Source organism: Eriocheir sinensis, chromosome 14 (assembly GCF_024679095.1).
Source record: "Eriocheir sinensis breed Jianghai 21 chromosome 14, ASM2467909v1, whole genome shotgun sequence".
NCBI classification, from domain to species: Eukaryota; Metazoa; Arthropoda; class Malacostraca; order Decapoda; family Varunidae; genus Eriocheir; species Eriocheir sinensis.
In genome coordinates, this window is record NC_066522.1 from 11,827,381 (window position 1) to 11,847,055 (window position 19,675).

The window sequence follows — 19,675 nt, forward strand, 5'->3', positions numbered from 1 at the left end:
TTATACGCAACTCTCTCTCTCTCTCTCTCTCTCTCTCTCTCTCTCTCTCTCTCTCTCTCTCTCTCTCTCTCTCTCTCTCTCTCTCTCTCTCTCTCTCTCTCGACCGTGCCCTCGCGCCCTCTCTCTCTCTCTCTCTCTCTCTCTCTCTCTCTCTCTCTCTCTCTCTCTCTCTCTCTCTCTCTCTCTCTCTCTCTCTCTCTCTCAACCCTGATCCGTCCTTGCCGCGGAGGAAGGTCGGTCGGAGCAGGTTATGTGAGCGGCCCTACCAGAATTGTTCGTCCGCTGCCACACGCTCGGAGGGCAACGACAGGGAGAGCGGCGCGGCGGGCGGGTCGTGGGTGAGGAAGGGTGTAGCCGAGGGTGTAGGTGTAGTCTGCATGGTGGGGCTGCAAGGCGTAACGGTAAGCCAGTGTTGCGGGTTGAGCATTTTAAGGACCCGGTGTTGTGTGGGACGTGTGCGGAATGTTCAGGGTCAGGGTGAGGCGGAGAGGGCGACGGCTTATGTGGTGGTGATGGTGATGGTACGACAGGCTATCGGGCTGGTGGCATCAACAACCCCTCTTATCCTCCTCCTCCTCCTCTGTCATCATCACCACCATCATCACCACTGCTACTTTGGTCTTCCCCACTGTACGTATGACATTACTCTCCACCACCACCACCGTTATATCTTGACATCCCGAATAAGGTCATCTCCAGGAATGTTATACTGTTTATCGTCATTGTCATCGTCATTATTATCCGAATCACCACCAACATTACATTCCCAAACTACTACTACTACTACTACTACTACTACTACTACTGCTGCTACTACTACAACTACCACTACTACTACCACTTCTACTACTACTTCTGCTACTACCTCTACCACTTCAATCTCTCCCATCTCCCCCCCCCCCTACGCCGCACCTCCCGGCAAACAGGTGTGTGTGTGTGTGTGTGTGTGTGTGTGTGTGTAGGTAAGACAGGGGGATGGGAGCGAGAGGACTGTAGATTCAGGCTGCTACGCTTGTAGGTCATTGGTTCCTTCTCTCTCTCTCTCTCTCTCTCTCTCTCTCTCTCTCTCTCTCTCTCTCTCTCTCTCTCTCTCGTGTTTGTTGTTGTGTTTTATGTGTTTATTCACCTAGACGTGTTAATTTTAGGTTGCAGCGTGCGTATGTTTTTATGTTCACTCTACATTAACATTGTGTATTTTCTTTGTTCTGGCTACCTCACCTCACCCCCTGTAGTGCATTCCATAGGTAGATTGTACATTAGTTTGGAAAGTTATATATGTTCACGACACGCATTCAATTTCTAGTTATCTTAATAGTTTTGCCTTGTTCTTTCATCTCCCATCCCCGGAAGGCTCTCGATCAATTGGTATATTCATGTGTGTGTGTGTGTGTGTGTGTGTGTGTGTGTGTGTGTGTGTGTGTGTATGTGTGTGTGTGTGTGTGTGTGTGTGTGTGTGCTACTGTGCCCTTGCGGAATGGAGTGCGCGGGAAAAAAGTAGTAATAATAATGGAATCTAGGGTAAGGAACTGAACTCAAGTGCTCTGAGGTTTCCGGCTGGGGTGTGCAGGGGTGAAGAACTGGAAGGAAGGGAGGGGAGGAGGATGTAGAGGGCTTACCTGGGTGATGGGAAGGAGGGGGAGGGGGAGGACGAGGAGGCGCGATAGTCTAGTACTATATAGTTGGTGTTTGGATGGGTGCTCTCTCGTCCGGGGTTTCTTCAGGCGTTGGTCTTCGTGGAGTTCCCGTGGCTGTAGTTACCTTGCATGGCCCGCCTGACATACGTATATTGGTTGCTTAAATGTACGATAGGGATGGTTGTGTGTGTGTGTGTGTGTGTGTGTGTGTGTTAGCGTGTAGGAAGGAAGGAAAGAAGGTTGAAGGCATAACGGAGGAGCAAAGGGATTAGGAAAGGTCGTAACTGTAGGTCATCTGTAACTGTTTCTTCGCCTCTCTCTCTCTCTCTCTCTCTCTCTCTCTCTCTCTCTCTCTCTCTCTCTCTCTCTCTCTCTCTCTCACACACACACACACACACACACACACACACACACACACACACACACACACACCTTCCCACACTCGAGGAACCGTAAACATTCCTGTGTCATCCTCCTCGTCCCTCTCCCGCTCTCCCTCGTTCTTCCCCTCCGTCTCATAATGAGGATGCAGGCCGGTTGTCATATCCTTGTTAGGGAAGATTCAGTGGCGGTACTTCCCTTTCACGCAGCGGGCGGAGAGGGCGAGGCACGGCGGGGTGTAGTACAGGGCAGGATGATGGCAGTACTCTCTGTGGGAAGGATGGGACTGGCCGCTGAACAACAACTGGTGCAGGCAACAACGGGAAGGGAGGGAGGGAGGCGCGACGTGTTTGTGGCACGAGGCTTGAAAGGCGACACCGGTTTGATATAGGTTATGTAGTACACCCGTTACGCGGAAAGAACCCGGTAGTGAGTCAGCCTGGAAAGATGATAATAAGGCGTGAAGGAACCGTATGTAAATGAAGATCTTTTAATAATAGGGTAGATTGCATGTCAAGGGCACGGGGGTTTGATTGGTGAGCAGTGAGTCAAGCAAGAAAGATGTTAGTTTAATAAGACGTGAAAGAACCTCAAGTACTACACGGTCCCTCAGTTGCAGGGTGGTTGTATGTCAAGGTCACTGGTGGGATGAATCGCTTCCTATTACACCCGTTATGTGGGAAGCACCAGAGCGAGGGAATGAGCTGCTTAAAAGTTGCTTAGCTGAGGTGTTAATTGCATTCTCAATAAAGGAACTGGGCCCGTATCCTCGACGCTTTCGGCTCTCACATCAACTATTTCCAAAGGCTGAAAAGGGGATAAATCGGGTTCTCAGGAGTATTTTTTCATGTTCATGGTGCACAAGAAGGGTCAAACTACCACCAGGGTCATAAAACTACCCCTGCAGATGCCCACAACGCCTACGAAAGCCTAGTCAAATGTGAGTGTATTAGCCCCGAAGTATTTGAGAATGCGATGCCTGTACGTTTACGAAGATCTTCAAGTTGTAGGGGGATTTCATTATAAGAGATTAACGTAATGGAACGGGTTGGTATAATTTCAATGATGACCTGAGATAGCGACGAAAACATGAGAAGGGTTTCTTAACTTTCTTTAAACCTTGAAATCTTTATTGGTGAAGTGAAGTTGTGATGGGTTAAATCTTAAGTAAAGTCAGAAAGTTGAACGCCTGTTGAATGCCTTTTACAAATCGACATCCCGAGAGTCGCTGTTGAACATGTCATTTTAACTCTTGACATCTTCACTGGTTAAGGATGGCTGGCTGCCTCTCTGGTTAACATTTAAAGTGATGGATAGAGTAAGGTTGAGCGTCTGTTGAAGGACTGACGGAATGAAACCACGAGGGGCCGCTATGCTATACCCTGGCGTTCCGAGACGAAGCTATGAAGGAAGGGGCGAGGGATAAGGGCGGGAGGAAGTGCCGCGTTACCCCGCCATCATAATGCGGGCGACTTGCCGCGCCAACCTACCCGCCAACCTATATCACCCGCTCTCCTGACCAAACCCAACCATTATACTGAGACTAATGGTAATGAATATAGTGCATGAGTAATAATAATTCTATGACATTATTATTATCATTGTTGTTATTGGGTAGCCCAGTTTGGAGTAATATCATGAGTAGGGTATACGAGGAAATATCATGAATACAAAAAGAAAATCGTGACAAAGTGACGATCATAGCTTTTAGTTTTAATGTCCGTTCTGCAGATCATGAGTTACATAGGTTCCATATACCATCATTCGTATGGGAGAAATGAAATCCAGAGAATAGACAACCACTACTCCACAACCCGCTTTCCTTCTCCGACTCCCACTCTCATCCTGAAACCACCTCCAGTACGTCATCCCTCCCCTTACTCCCTTTGCCGAGTGTCCTATTCATGGGCTGGCTCTTCAGATACCCGTCCGTAGTACCGCTCCGACTGTAAAATATCCGCCATCATACCCGCATAGACTTTACTTATTCGGAACTAAAAGTAAAGGATTGCAACACGAACCACATACTCGAACTGCTCTCTGGTTATCGTCAGCTCGATTGTGACGGTTAAACATGCATCTGGAAAGAAGTGTTTTTCATCAGGCCCAAGTAACGTTTGCTCCAGTCGCGTGAAACTGTCGGACGTGAAGCACCCACCCACTAGGACGTCATGGCCAGATGACAGAGCGAGGCACGGGAGATCGAGTGCGTATAGTGCCATAGGAGACTGAATGGGGCGTAGGAGTGGTGGTGTTTAAGGTTATAGTAGAAACGTTGAGTAACAAGTGAGTGATGAGGACCTGAGTGGCGTGCCCCGTGGCGGCGTGTGAGGTCATGTTGGTGAGCGTTGTGATGACCCCCGTGCTGATGCTGCACTGCCGGGTCACCGCCGTCCTCACGCTGGGCATGGCCACCCTCTCCTGGACGCTGTGGGCCGTGCTGCAGTGTGCCCTCGCCCCCGCCCACGCCTTTGTGCTGCTCTCCTCGTACCCAGGTGAGTGAGTGGCGCCGTCAAGAGGCCTCCGCGGACCATGTGACTTCGCGGAGGTCAAGATTGATGCGGTGACCGGCGTGTGTCTTGGTTCATTGAAATGCTGCTGACCTTGGTTTGGCAGCGATGCTGTCGGGGTGGTGGCCAAGGAGGCGTAATTTTAGATTCTGTGGCGCTAAGCCCAAGTTGTTTATGTCTGTACGTTATAGTCCATTATTGGATGAGTACGTGTATTTGTTTGTTTCAGGTAAGGCTGAAGGTGTAAGGCAGTGGTAGCACAGTCATCGATCGACATGGTCTTTTATGTTCCCTGGTGTTCAGTGAAAGAAACTGTATATTTTCTTCGTCTGTTTTCGCTCCTCAAGAGTTTATGATTTGGCATAGACAAATAGCGAAGTCATGTTGATGTGGAAGTCTTGTCTCATATGCATCATTCTTCAGTCCTCCAGTGCATGTTGATTTTCCTCCTAGAATTGACGAAATCAAATATTTTGTGGTGTATGTACAAGTGTGTGTATAATCTATCCATCTATATTCTCTCTCTCTCTCTCTCTCTCTCTCTCTCTCTCTCTCTCTCTCTCTCTCTCTCTCTCTCTCTCTCTCTCTCTCTTATATATATATATATATATATATATATATATATATATATATATATATATATATATATATATATATATATATATATATATATATATATATATATATATATATATATATAAATATGTCTGTGTGTGTGTGTGTGTGCGTGCGCGCGTGTGTGTGTGTGTGTGTGTGTGTGTGTGTGTGTGTGTGTGTGTGTGTGTGTGTGTGTGTGTGTGTGTGTGTGTGTGCGCGCCTGATCACGAGTTGGACTCGCTTTCGCCAGCAGGTACCCTCCCGTCACGAGCAAGTGCATGCTCATTATCGTCGATCTCTGGGTACTGCCAGGACCTCACACACCCCATCCCCTTTGCTCAAGGGGTGACAGTAACCACTCCTAGTCAACGGAAAGAATCCGGCCTAAGCGGGGCTCGAACCGCCGCCTGTTTGGCCGTGAAGCCTTGTAGCGCGGCGCTCTAGCCGATTGAGCTACCGGAGCGGTGTGTGTGTGTGTGTGTGTGTGTGTGTGTGTGTGTGTGTATTTGAAGTCTACTGGGCCCGAGCTCAGCTCTAATAGTCCCGTCTTCATATCTACATTTATCCAGCCTTTCCTTCATTTGGTGGACACTGCTCGCCTCCGCCACCTCTTCCCGCAAGCTGTTCCATGTGTTAACACTTCTATGTGGAAAACTATACTTTTTTGTCACTCAAGCAGGTTCCTTTATTAAGTTTTTTCCTATGTCCTCTCAGCCCCTGCGTTCTCGCAGTTAAGAAGAGATTATCTCTATCCACCTCATCAAACTTATTTACCAACTTATACAACGTGATCAGATCTTCTCTCCCTTCTTTATTCCTGTGTCCTCAAGTCCATCTCCTTCAATCTGTCTTCATACGTCATATTCGAGAGTTCTGGGACCATTTTAATTGCAATTCTCAGTACCTATCCTTTCCAGCTTTCTGATATCCTTTCATTTTGTGAGGCGACCACACAACTGCAGCATATTGAAGATTTGGTCTTATCATTGTTGTTATTATTTTCTTCATCATTTCTTTGTCCATAAAATGGAATGATACCCTTATATTTATGCATCATCCTGTAGGTTTATCCAAACAGCATGTTTGTGTGGTGTGTGTGTGTGTGTGTGTGTGTGTGTGTGTGTGTGTGTGAGAGTGCATGCGCTCAGGAGGAACTCACTGCAGTTTGACTTGAAGCTTTAAACATGATTAAGTTTGGCATGGCAGTTCCTTTAGTGTATTCAGTGCTGCTCAGTGGATCAATATGAAACTGCTCAGTGACCATTACCAGTTACCAACAACTACCACAGCTCAATATCTTATTGGAAGCATCTGAATGTTGCTAAGCCTCTGAACATCACACAGCAAATTCATGGCACATACACACAGCGAGATTGTCACTGCCTTGATTGCATTGAATATTTTGTACCTCAGTTGTTGAAAAAGGTTTTGAAGATATTTATATCCATATTTCATAGCCACTTCTCTACCCACTATTGAGTTTTGAAGTGATCCACTAAACATGCCAGACAGTTCTTCATAGGTATGCATTATTCTTTTTCTTTATTGGATCTTTTCTTATTGCAGCGTACACCAGACAGTTTGAGGTCGGAACACTGTATGTGTATGAGTATGAGACATCAGTACTACTTAACGAGCCACAGCCCCTACCTGTCTCCACTGCCAAAGATGTTGGCTTTAAGGTAGAACTGACAGCAGAGGTCACCCCTGTGTGGCAACACCCCAGCAACACTAATGAGCAGATACTGCAGTTGACGGTTAGTTGCATATGTTGCACAAGTTAAGCGTCAACATAATCTTACATTTGTTGCTTGTTCACCACCAAAGATAAGAGTGTATTTTATTGGCTAAACCCAAACAGTCTGTAAGCTCACCTCATTAACCCTTTCTATTCCATATACTTTGCATGAAGACTCTAAGTCTATTTCCACATTGTTTTTTCAGTATGTATGCTTTGATTAAAGCTTCTCTTGCATTGCATACTATTGTTCATCCAGTTAGATCTTACCAATAATGTCTAATTCTTTGTGAGATCCTGCTGTATTGAGATTTTTAGTTTCCCCATGAAGCACATACTGCTAGGTTTCATTATCCATAGTGTTGTTAATGCTCCACAAAATGTAGCAACCAGAATTTCAGCAGATATTTTCTGTTCTGGTACCCTGATTGTCCTTATCTTATGGTACATATTCTTTTTCATGCAGGTGGTGACACCCAAATTGTCAGTGAAGGCTCGTCAAGGACCCTCACCTGAGGGCTTTGCTCACAAGTCATCCAGAGTGGAAAGCTACAGGCTGCACCCACTCTTTGTGCACTGGAACAATGGGCAGATTGGAGATGTCTATCATGTTGAAGGAGGAGAGTTGTCTGTCATTAACATAATGAAGGGAATAGCTAGTCTTTTTCAGGTATTTAAAACATCTATCATTATAATCATAGTTCCAATAATCTTCCTGTCAAACCCAAATTCTTCCTGTAATTATTCCAAGCTTACTATGCATAAGAATACTATAATTAAAGTTGACATAAGGATGTGGCATTTCTTATAAAAGCAACCAGATTATATGAGGAATGTATTTTTACAGTACCAAGTCAAGAGCATCAAGCAGACTGAGATTGATGCATCAGGAAGGTGTGAAGTGACATATAAACTTGTTGATTCCACACATGTCACAAAGCTCAAGAATAAATGTGAAAATGTTTTGCCGGTGCCCTTCTTCAACCAGACAGACAAGGTGAGGATATGTGTCATTTCATGTATAGGTAAAGTTCAGCTGTAAGTCCTCAGATAGTGATGTGACACATTAGGCTATATAGCAATATTTATATGGATATGACACTCTGTTTGAATCTTCAAGTAACTAATGCCAGCCAGTGTGAGACCTCTTCTTACTATCACCTTTGCTTTAATTCAGTGCCATTTGTGTCTGATACAGCCACCTAATTACACTGTAACTTATTACTGTATTTTGTTGGCTTTGCATATTATATTACTTATTGCATATTATTATATAATATAGTAATAGTACATTATGATTTTTTAGGTGTTAACATATGTAATATTATGTAAAACATTGAGGTAAGAAAATACATGATATATGAAAATTGTAGTACGTATATACTTTTTGCAATTAGGGGAGTCCTTTTATGTTGTGTTAGTGATGTTTTTTTCAGAAGACGTGATGCTTTGGAGAAATGCTCATAATCAGCCTGCATCATGCCATTGCAGGACATGCCCTATCCAAAACCTTTCCATTAATTTCTGTTTTGTGCCTCAAGTTACTAATTTTGATGTAAACTTTTGCAACCTTTTTTTTTTTTCATCACACCATCTGCTGAATGGCTTCCCCTTGGGCATGTTTATATTAATTATTCTTCACTTTATCATTCTTTTTATTCATCTGTTGTTCTCCCTCCTTCCTGTGTGTCCTGACCAGTGCCATTTCTTGGTTTGATCACCTTATTATGTCCTTTACTTTTGCTTGTATTTTATCCATTTGCAGTTTGTGTTTTTCCCACAAATACCAAGTGAAACTGATGAATATTACATCAATTAATTTGTTACTGATTATCACTATGTAGGTAAACTAAACTAGGTTCACATGCATATATTGGTGGTGTTGTGAGTGTTCATAAGGGTTTCTTGAATATATCAGAGATGGCAGGTTCTGCTGTCTTATTGCTTAATTATCTCATGTTGCTTTCTTTTTTTTCTTCTTTTTTTTTATCTTACTAGAAGTGACTAACATTTACTTTTCTGTTTATTCTCTGAAAAAAAAAACCTCTGTGCAGCATTATACAATGTATATCAGATTTTGTCTTTAGATGCTAAATGCATAATTTGTTAGCCATTACCCTTAAATGCATCTTGTGTAAAAGGATTACATTATTTGCAGGTTCTTGGTGCAGAAGTCAACAGTCAAGCAACAACAACTTATTTGTTAAATGCAGATGACAAAATACTTAGAAAAGCAACATCAGTGGAAACACATTTCCTAAGAGTGGAAGCACGGAAGCAGTCTGGAGCAGAGGTCATCAGTAGACAAATTCTTCAGCTCAAAGGTAAATGTGGTTGAGAATTCATTAAAGTAACATTCTTAAAAGTTTTATTTAACTAATCTGCAATTTTGTAACATCTCAAGATTTTTAATTCATTCTGTGTTATCCAGGTTCAATGTTATCATGATTTGAAAAATAGAAAATAAGGGATTGCAAACCTTTTGGCATATGTTTTTTTTCTTTTTTTTTCTAAGCTTTGACAGTAAATGAATTACATGTTGTCATACCTTGAAGTCATTTCATCCTTTTATTTGAAAGCATACATTGTTATACAGATGTTGTCCTTCACTCAAGAACTACATTAAAGTAATGTTCTTAAATGTTTTATTTAACTAATCTGCAATTTTGTAACATTTCAAGCTTATTTATTCATTTTAGATTTTTTTACCTTTTATTAACATAGATCATCAGTGTTATAATATGCATTACATCATTCAAAGCCATGGTAAATGTTACACCATGGGCATCTCTCAATTTCCACCCAAGTGACATTCCTTAGACGCTCACAAAATAACAAAATCTGCAAATGAATGCTGCCTCCCTTCCTAAGCTCATACATGCCATATAATAGCCTTCAACCCATCTATTTATGTATACTGTATTTTACAGCATATAGGGCATGACTTTTTCCCCGAATAGGTTTCTGAACATTGCCCGATGTTCAAGGTCAGACTGGGTCAAGGGTTGACAGGAAGTCTTTTTTGTCATATCACAGTGTTGCTCTGACATGTGGATAGCATTATAGTAAAATAACCTAAAACTACTTGTGTTATCTTAGTAATTATTACTTTTGCTTTTTTGCAGAAAATAGAAAAGTATCAACTAAGAAATATACTGGTAAAGTTGCAGCAGAAGCTATACAATCTATTGGTACCCAGCTAGGAAAGACACTGGTAACGGAACAGCTGACAACCACCCCAGAAGCCAAAGAGTGTATTACTTGCAAGTCTGTAAGTGTAAAGTAATATGTGTGAAAAGTTTCATGTGTGTGTGTGCATTGTCTTGAATTTTAGTTTTACAGCATACGATGACTAAGTTCAACACCTGCTTTATTTCTTTTTTGTCAGCTCAAAGATCTTGTCAACAACTTCCACAACACCTTAAGTCCCAAGAACCTTGGGAGTCAGGGAGCAGCCATAGCCTTCACTCGCCTCCTGAGGAAGATGAGAGAAAGTGATCCAGAGACTATCAAAGCAGTGCTGAAAGATAAGAAAAATGCTAGAATATTGTAAGTTAGGTTTTTTTTCTTTAATAGTAGATATATGATCTCTAACCACTGAGTGTGTGTGTGTGTGTATGTGTATTTATTTATCTATTTATTTATATATACTATAAAAATCATTCAAATGGAGAGGCGGTGGCTAAGTGGTTAGCATGCTGGCGCTGCGTTCAGGAGCTCCAGGAGGGACGCGGGTTTGAATCCTGGCCGCCACACAGCTGAAGTTTTTTAGTCACCACCGAGTGGCCTAAGACTACCCACATGCTGCCCTGAAGACCACCCATCAATCCAGACTCTAGATTATCTCTCCAAAGAGAGGCTCAAAAATGAGTTCAAGGGGGCAGCATGAGCCATAACAAGATGGCGCCACTATAAACACTCGCCTACACCAGAACGGAGTGGGCCAACCATCAGGCCCCACCTGGAACAAGCCTACTGGCGCAAAAGGCCGCGACTTAAAGAAAAAAAAATTTTCATTCCTTTTGTAAATCTACCAAACACATTCCCCAAATTGGTATTCCCATCCAAGGGGAGAAATCCATTACACCTATTTTTTCATTTACTCATTTTACAAATGCTCTAATTTGCCGTACTCTCTCCAACTGGTCCCCTGTTTGCCTTGACTTCTGCAATTCCTGAGTTGTTATTCTGTTACTTTTGTCATCCAATTTTTATCCCTAATTTCTCAACTCTTGTCTGCTTTGTAACCCATGATGCTTGCTTCCTGTCTCTCTATGTTAGATAGTTGTAGTAATATGGAAAATTCTAGCACCTCTGCAGTCATAGAGAAAGTGTAATGTGTAAAAAATCTGTCAAAGATGAGACACTGGTAAGTAACTGCTTGGACATGCAGTACACCAGTGTTAAAGCAGGAAAAGTGTTGTAAGTTCAGAAAATGATCCCACCAAGCAAGGATGATCTTATAATTTAATCAGCGTGTCTGTCCATGAAATCATTCATAAGATTTAGAGAATAAGCAGCTGGGATCTGCAAATATGTATTTTTGTGGATTTTTTTTCTCAGTCTTCCATTGCTTCTCTTTTTAACACTTACCATTTTCAAGCCTTCATTTGTTTTTTTAATTATTTTTTTAATTGTGTAGTACTGTTATCCCTTTTTATTCCAGAATAATTTTTATAACAATCATAATTTTTGTATTTCATCATATATAAAAATCTTTGACTAATGAAGTCTTAAGAATGCCATTTAATATCAATTTATATTTTTCATTGTTCATCAAATAAGCCTTCATTTTTATTATTATGTATTCATAATATTATTAGTATTATGAAAAATATCAACCATATAGCTGGAGTGGTAAGGTAGGTGGCATTTGGAACTGTAAAACTTTGACTTCTATTTTCTTCTCTTTTTTGTGTGGTAAAGGGTAGGTTTTCCTTTTAAAGAACCTTATATTGAATGTGTGACATGTTTTCTTTAATTCTCATCCAGGCCTCAGCTGCTGGATATTGCAGCAGCAACCCAAACACTGCCTGCCCACAAAGCTGCCTTGTCTGTGCTAAAATTCAATGGGTCATCAATAGAGCTACCTGAGCGGTACCTCATCAGTCTCTCCTTGGCGACTCATCCTTCAGGGGCTGTAGTCAGAGGTCAGTCATAATTCCAAGGCAACATGATATGAGGTAGTCTTTGGAGTGGAGGAATATTTAGACATCTATGAACAGTTCTAGCCAATATATAAGAACAGAGGGAGAGATCAGTAAAGGGAAGGGAAGTGAGGAGATTCTTGAGGAGTAAAAGTGTAAGCATGAGGTTAAAGAGTGCTTTTGCTGGATGTAGTGGATTAGTGTACAAAATAAAGCAAGTGAAACAGTCCATTACATCGAGCTTTGATTGACATTATTGACACAAACTATATTAAAAACATTATTCTTGGCTGAGTTTTAACTATGGGGTCTGGCATACATTATAGAGGTGGTCTGGTACAGGGAAGGTATGATTCCCCCCCCCCCAAAAAAAGCCAGGTCAGATTGAGCTCATGTAAACAAGTTGGTGCTTAGTGTCCAAAGCACCTTTGTCACAAATTCTAATGAAATTGCATACACTATAGTTGATTTTTTTTATATTTAGTGGAAAATGGTGTGATACTTCTTTCATCTTGTAATAAATTGGTTGTAACTGATGCTTTGCAACTCAAAATAATAAATACTTTTTTCCAGACATGATCAGCCTTTTTAAAAAGGGTGTTAAAGATGAAAGGCTTTATGAGACTTTGGTGCTTACCATGGCCTCCCTCACCCATACCCTCAGCAACATGCCTAAAGATGCTAACTCCACAAAAGTAAGTAGGAAAATATAAGTTTTTTTGCCTTCTCTGACCGCTTAAATCAAGATACGACAAACACAATATTGAAATGCTATGATGAAATTTCTCTCGGATTTATCTATAATAACTGTCTACCATGATGAGTGATTCAACTCACATGTCCTGAGAAATATTACCCAAGTAAACATTGAAGATTTTCTTGTCATATTTATTAATATCAAATAAAGAGGTCTAGAGGACTAATAAGGACAAGCTTTTATAGCATTGTACCAAAGCAATATTTCTTTTATTAGAAGCCAACCTTGACTCCCAGACATGAACTCATGCTCCATGCATTCATTTGACTATCTGTACAAAACATTTTGTTACCTATAGATAATCAAATTATTTACCAGCATATTGTAGATAGTTGCAGGGGTGAAGAAGCTGCTTCTTGAGAAACTACAAAACTGTGAAGCAGAGGATTGTCAGTTGATGTACATCAGGAGCCTCAAGAACCTCAGAGCCAAGGACACAATGGATGTACTTCTAAGTTTTGCTGGAGGAGAAGCTCGTAAGCCAGCAATCACTGCCACACGAGCCCTCCAGACAATGCCCAGCTCTTACTTAACTAGTGAGGTTAGTCAGTTTTAACTCAAAACAGGGGTGACAGGCATGAAGAAACAGCAAGCGTGGCAGTAGTGATAGTAATGGCAAGGGTGATGATGGTGATGACAACAATGACAGTACTGCCAAAAAAATATTTGAATCAGTATGAAGAGGCAACATTTCCTGTACTTGGCAATGCTGCCATGCAACAACTGGACTATTGACACATGTATGACTGTTCTCATGCTGCATGTAGCACTGTTGTGTCATTCACTTAGTTTAGTATGTACATCTAGGAATTTTATGGAAAAACTTGCTTTATATACTCACAAAAAATCATCTCAAGCTAAAAATTTTTAATTAAGTTATTTCATGAAAAAATATAATGATGATGAAGGTTTCCCAAGTTAACACTGACCTCAGGGACAGTTTTTTTTATGTGTTTAGCCTATAGTGCCAGTAGGCCTTCTTCAGGGGCCTGGTGGTTGGCCCAAGCCCGTCATGGCACAGGCAATTTTTATAGTGGCACCATTTGCTATTAGCTATGTTGCTAGCAACTTTGTGATGTCATACCTTGGCTCTTTGGACCATAATGCAGCATAGGAGGTTGCTTTCTTAGCTGATAATGCAGTTAACACACTTTGGACCTGGGCCCTGGGCTACCAGGTGGGGGAAGACATGTGCACACAGGTGTCATCTGTCGTTGACCACAGAGTCATGTAATGTACTTGGCCAGCGGTTTAAATCATTGATTTTTTTTTTCCAGTAAATTGCATTCTTTCTGTGGATTTCCATATATCAAATCTTTGCAAGTAAGGTTTGACTGTAGTACAAAATTCATATACTCAGGTTACATGATTTGCCAATTATTATGACATTTATTAAATACTCATCATATGGTGATTGGTTGACAGTTTAATATGTCAAAAAAAACAAGTTTTGAATATTTTAACATTTGCATCATGTATAAAGATATGGCTGTACGACTATTATGAAAAATACCAATGAGTTCTATTGAACTTGAAACATGACCCTTAGAATACATGTCATTATAACTGCTTTGTGGGGAATAAGGTCACTGGTGAAAATATTGATGAAATCATAGTTTATTTATTGCTCTCCTACTCCTCTTGCCTTATTCTGTCCATTTTTCTTTTCGCCTAAGATTAATAAGTAATTGATTCATTAAAATGTTGTATTATAACCAAGAAAACTTTGTACTTCTAGGTTTTTATGAGATTGGAGAGGATTTTCTTGGAACTTGATCGCCAGCATGACTCAAGTGTGAGGGCAATGGTGGCAGACATACTGCTTCAAAACAAACCCAGTGAGGAGTTTGTCAGATCTATGATGGAAATCATGACTACACAAAGTACAAAAGAACTAAATACCCTCCTTTTGGGAAGATTACGTGACTTAGCTTCACAAAATGATGATTTGTTAAAGGTAAGCCTGTACCTGTTGGTTGTCTTGAGTCAAACTTTATATTTTAGAGAAAACCTATTATATAATTAAGTATTCAGCCTTGTAAAACAAGGCAGTCACCAATTAAAGAAATGATCAGCATACAAGCAAAAGAAGTTCTGGCTCCAGATCATGAGGAGACAAAGGCATGTTGTGTTGGGTCTTATGTCATGCCTTAGATTATGCTTATTGTTAAAGAGTAGGAGTAGATGCCAGTGTATCCTCCCATTGAAAAAAATGAAGGTGCAATGTCTGTGAGTAGAGTTTGTGGCTTGCAAAATAATTACAGTTAAACTTTAGGGTTGCATAAAGAAAAACACTGCAGAGTATTGTATAGGCATATGTCCATCCTTCCTCGCCTATCTAAATTCTCATCTGATCACACTCTCCAGCAGGATGACACCATACAGTGTTGATTCAAATTGCAGTCAATTAAAAAAGTATTAAAATGTTTATATTTAAACATGTTCCCTTGTGTTTTTTATTTCCCAGATTTTGAGAAAAGTCTTGAAGGAATCCAAGTATAGCAACTACCATATTCTAGGACAAGCAGGACTTTCCTCAGCATTTTCACGTCCACTGGCTCAGGACAAGAGTGCCAACTCCTCGTTCAGTAACATGTTAGAAATCCAAGGCGGTCTGCTCAAGAGGTCCATTGTTGATGTGTTTGTGGATGTGGATGATGCACGCATGAGACTGTTGTCAGTAAGTATGTTTCTATGAGTTCAGAGTAATGCATAACTTATATGAAGTAAAATTCTTCTTTGTGAAAAGATTCTTCTGAAATTTTGAAGGACAGTGATGTCTTTGGAGTCATCTCTCATACATCAGTATTTGTGTGGTGATTATGCATAAATTTTACTTTTAGCAGTATATTATTTTTATTAATGAAATATAACTGCAAGGACATTATTCTATTTGAGTTGACAAGGGAACTGCTTTGTTATCATTTGTTGGTAATTGATTTATTGACCAAAGGACATCAGCTGGTTCATGCCCTTACTACAGTCACTGAGAGGAAACAAGGTATTAGGGATATGCATCAGTGTGCTTTAGGTAAAATGATGTCCTGAGTGTATTGTTACCTTATTATTGCCTGTTATAATTTATGTTGATGACTTTTCAGCTATCTTTTGAAAATTAAGTTCCCTCAAATAGTTTTTCTCGGGTCCGAGTCATCTTATCCTTCAGAGATGTCCCAATGTCAAAATTAATAAAATGATCAGCTGCTGTTGCATTTCGTCTATAAGTTACAAGAGCAAACAAGTTAAAGCTAATGGATAGATGTTTATCAGAGCTTTTTTTTTCTTTTTGTGTACTGATATTGATGTTTTGTCAACCCACCAATCATTTGTTTCTTGTAGTTTAGTATGTTTGCTGGTGGCCTCAGTGTGTTCGGTGGTGAGGATGCTGAAGATGATGGAGAAGAGGCCAACGCTGGTATAGAGATAGCAGTGCTGAACACCCAGCTGCGCCCTTATGTTTTCTTTACGGGGCAAGGAGAGCTGATGGGACACGTCTGGTCTGGCACAGGCTCAGAGAGAACTACGGCCCTTCAGGTGCGTCGAGCTTACTGATGAGGCACAGTACCCTGTCATACATTTTGTTTGCTGCATGGTGCTCATTTATGATGTGCAGTGCTTACGTGTATTTTTTTTTGTGTCCTGCTTTGTTTATTTTACCAAGAAGCCTTAGCGTTAATGAGTAAATTCTGGATGTTTCCATAGCAATCAAAATATTGTTTTACCCAATTCCTTATGTCTCCTGATACACATAAGCCAGTACATACAAAACATCCTTTACCTCTATAATCACATATGGTTTCAGATGTAACCAATAAGCAATGCATCTCAATTCAGCATGTATTAAACAACAGAGTACAACAGGTAATTTTGTTGATTCCAGACAAATTGAATATAACAAATGTGTCACCTTATCCTACCAGTTAATTATCAATGCAGTCTTATGTAAACTTACGACATTGAAGGGTTTGTTAGGCCTAGCGGCTTCTTTTCCTTTTTTCCATCTGCCGCAGGTGGAAAAGCGGCTCCTCTCTGTTCTGTATTATTATTATTATTATTATTATTATTATTATTATTATTATTATTATTATTATTATTATTATTATTATTATTATTATTATTATTAATGACTTCTTTCTTTTTTAACTCTTAAATGGCATGACAAAAGGTGGTACTGAGCCCCACTTCTACCATCAGCTGAGCTCTGTTCCATGTCCAATGTGTCCTACTGTTACCTAACTTCACTGAGTGCCTCTTTCTCAGGTGATGGATGGTTTACCCTACCTGAATATTTACTTCCCACCTGCATTGTGCTTATTATTTGGTTTTAATGATAAGGCTACGTGTAATAACAGCAGTATGCTTTGAGCACAGTGTACTCTATGTCTAACTTCTCCATTTTTGGCAGGGCACACTTCTGCTGCAGGACCACCTTCAAGTAGTGCCTCTGCAGAATGGCCTCAATGCTGAACTGCTTCTGAATGGTGCCCTATCTTATGACATGGCTGGGCAGATTCAAATTTCTTTATGGAACCGTGATGCTCATAGTCTTGTTGAAATTGGGTCAGTATATGTTTTTTTTTTTTTAAATCAATAGAATTATAATTTCTATGAAAGAAAAGTATTTAATGTCAGGATATAATAGAGATATATTAGATATATGACCCATGAGAGCAGAAGGATCAAATTTGCTTCTGTTAAGGCAACAGGCATGCAGGCACTTATATGGGAGCTGTCTCACAAGTGGCATCTCATTATAAGGCAACGAAGTTAACTTGTAGGGACTTTGAAGGTTGAGCATGATGTTCTTTCAGCCCATAGTTGATTTTCAAGATGTTAACATTTTGAGACAAGTTGTGTTTGCTTAGGATGACCTGTGGAAAAACACAATTGCTTCAAAAAGATCCTCATTGCCTTTCACATCATATCATACCACTCTTCTCTCCATATACAGGAACTGCCCTGTGTAGGCCTACTGGCCTCATGCAGATTCCTTATGCTTTTGCATCATAGAAGCATACTAATTCCTCATATCTGAATAATATTTATCCTCTTTTGTTCTTTATTTAATTCCATCACATTCCACTGAGCCATTTCATCATTTGTTCCATGTATACTAGACTTTTGTAACTGTACTTCTGAGGCCTTGCAACTTGATCTGGATGAAAAATCAAAGTGTGAATATCAGCTTCTAGTCTTCAGCCTGTATTGCACACCACCTGTATGAGTGTCTTGATTTCAGATCCGGATTTCTCTTAGTTTTTATGGAAATACATTTTCCAAGTGCTCTGAATAGTAAAAAACTGAAGTATTTTCGTTTTCAGCCTAGATATGGCTTAGAAAAGTTATATTAATTGTTCACTTACTAAAAGAAGACTCCAGCCTTATGGAATAGTAAAAATTTCCTTATATGTAAAATCAAATAAAAATAGAGAATGCATTTTTATGATTAAGTTTAGGGGGTCAACGTTTAAATAGATGCTACATTCCCAGGAGCTTGATTTTCTTCCTCAATCAAATATATAGGTAGAAAATCCTCTAACTTGAAGACCAACAAAAGAATGCCATAATGATTTAATAACTACACTTCATGTGACATTCATTCTATCGCACCTATTGCAACAACGTCCTGAAGGGAGTCTATACCCCACGTGTGAGAATTGGAAACTATAGTATTGTGCATATACCTTGTCAGTGTCAATCCAACAACACAACAGCTCATATATTCCCTGCAGGAATTGCATACACACCACTGTCTTTTATTGTCACATATCATTATTGCATTTTGTTTAAAAAAAATAGCAATTTTATGTACAAATATCAATCAGTAAACTGTTCTTTGAAAATTTATGACTCATACATTAAAATATAAATCAGTGTTTTCTACTCAGGGAGGGTCTCCAAGAAAATATGATTGATTGATTGTGTCACATGTGGTTGGTGTTGTGATGAGCAAGGCCATAATAAAAGAGTAAGCCAAGATAAAATATAGGCAGTGTTTTATAAAATGAATGCTGACAGTTTGAAAATGACAGTGTATGTTTATATATGGAGTCATGTTATTAGTTACCTATTTCTCAGTCAGTCATACTCCATTCTTTCAAGGGTACCCACTCTAATCTTGTAGAATTCTCATGTTGACACTGATGGCCATATCTTTTTTCATATGGAAAAACAACTTCAAAGTGATTTTAAATGCTGAGCAGATAAAACTGAAATATGCCTTACAATTGCATTAGCATGTACATTTCGTAAAATAAGTTTTTTCCCAATTAATGGGGGTTAAGGAAGTGAATTATGTGATACTTTAAAAATCTCTATTTCAAGAAACTATGGACCAATGGAATTTTAGTTCCTACTCACCTATTTTCAGCTGTAACTCAGTTTCTTGCAGCTGACCCTGTTGATTGTATTTTGTGTGAGTAATGGGTGTTATTGTTTGTAGCCAGGGTCGAGTGTTACATGTGATAGGAGATTTGCCTTCTGTCAAAGATGGAAGGTCAACTTTTCTAAACAATAAGAGAACATTTCTAGTTTTACACCATAAATTATCATGATTTTGTTTTATTTCTTCTTCAGGGCTGCAATGGTCATCCAGGGAGTAGCAAGAGTTGATAACTCATTTATACAGGCATTGATTGAGTTCAACACTGGAGCACAAGCTCAACTGAACTTCATATCTGACTTAGAGTTCTATGAGGATATCATGATGTGTTTAAAAATGGTAAGTTTTTGTTTTCTTTTTCTTAGTATGTGTAGGTGGTGTAGGTGCCAGCCAAATATGCTAGAGATCCTTGGTTTGCATGAAGTAGGGGCAGTTGGGGCCAGCTTCCTTTTATACTGTGGCCGCTGTTGTTTAAGCAGAACATCAGGAATGATTCATGTTTAAGACTTTTAACAATACTCATCAACCA

The 19,675-nt window shown here is 40.0% G+C and overlaps 1 protein-coding gene across 4 annotated transcripts in view; it reads left to right on the top strand.

The window, feature by feature from the left end:
* The window catches only part of LOC126998459 (microsomal triglyceride transfer protein large subunit-like), a 43,721-nt gene that overhangs the window by 23,434 nt on the left and 612 nt on the right, over positions 1-19,675 (top strand). For 3 of the 4 annotated variants that reach the window (XM_050860164.1, XM_050860166.1, XM_050860165.1), the window contains 14 exons: positions 6,689-6,879; positions 7,327-7,530; positions 7,708-7,857; positions 9,019-9,184; positions 9,986-10,131; positions 10,249-10,409; positions 11,853-12,010; positions 12,581-12,702; positions 13,093-13,305; positions 14,503-14,721; positions 15,232-15,444; positions 16,104-16,298; positions 17,170-17,324; positions 19,341-19,485. In XM_050860164.1, coding sequence (XP_050716121.1) covers positions 6,689-6,879; positions 7,327-7,530; positions 7,708-7,857; positions 9,019-9,184; positions 9,986-10,131; positions 10,249-10,409; positions 11,853-12,010; positions 12,581-12,702; positions 13,093-13,305; positions 14,503-14,721; positions 15,232-15,444; positions 16,104-16,298; positions 17,170-17,324; positions 19,341-19,485 — 2,438 coding nt within the window. Of the gene's footprint in view, positions 1-4,119; positions 4,511-6,688; positions 6,880-7,326; positions 7,531-7,707; positions 7,858-9,018; positions 9,185-9,985; positions 10,132-10,248; positions 10,410-11,852; positions 12,011-12,580; positions 12,703-13,092; positions 13,306-14,502; positions 14,722-15,231; positions 15,445-16,103; positions 16,299-17,169; positions 17,325-19,340; positions 19,486-19,675 lie in introns of all 4 variants that reach the window. The other variant, XM_050860163.1, reaches the window with a different exon arrangement.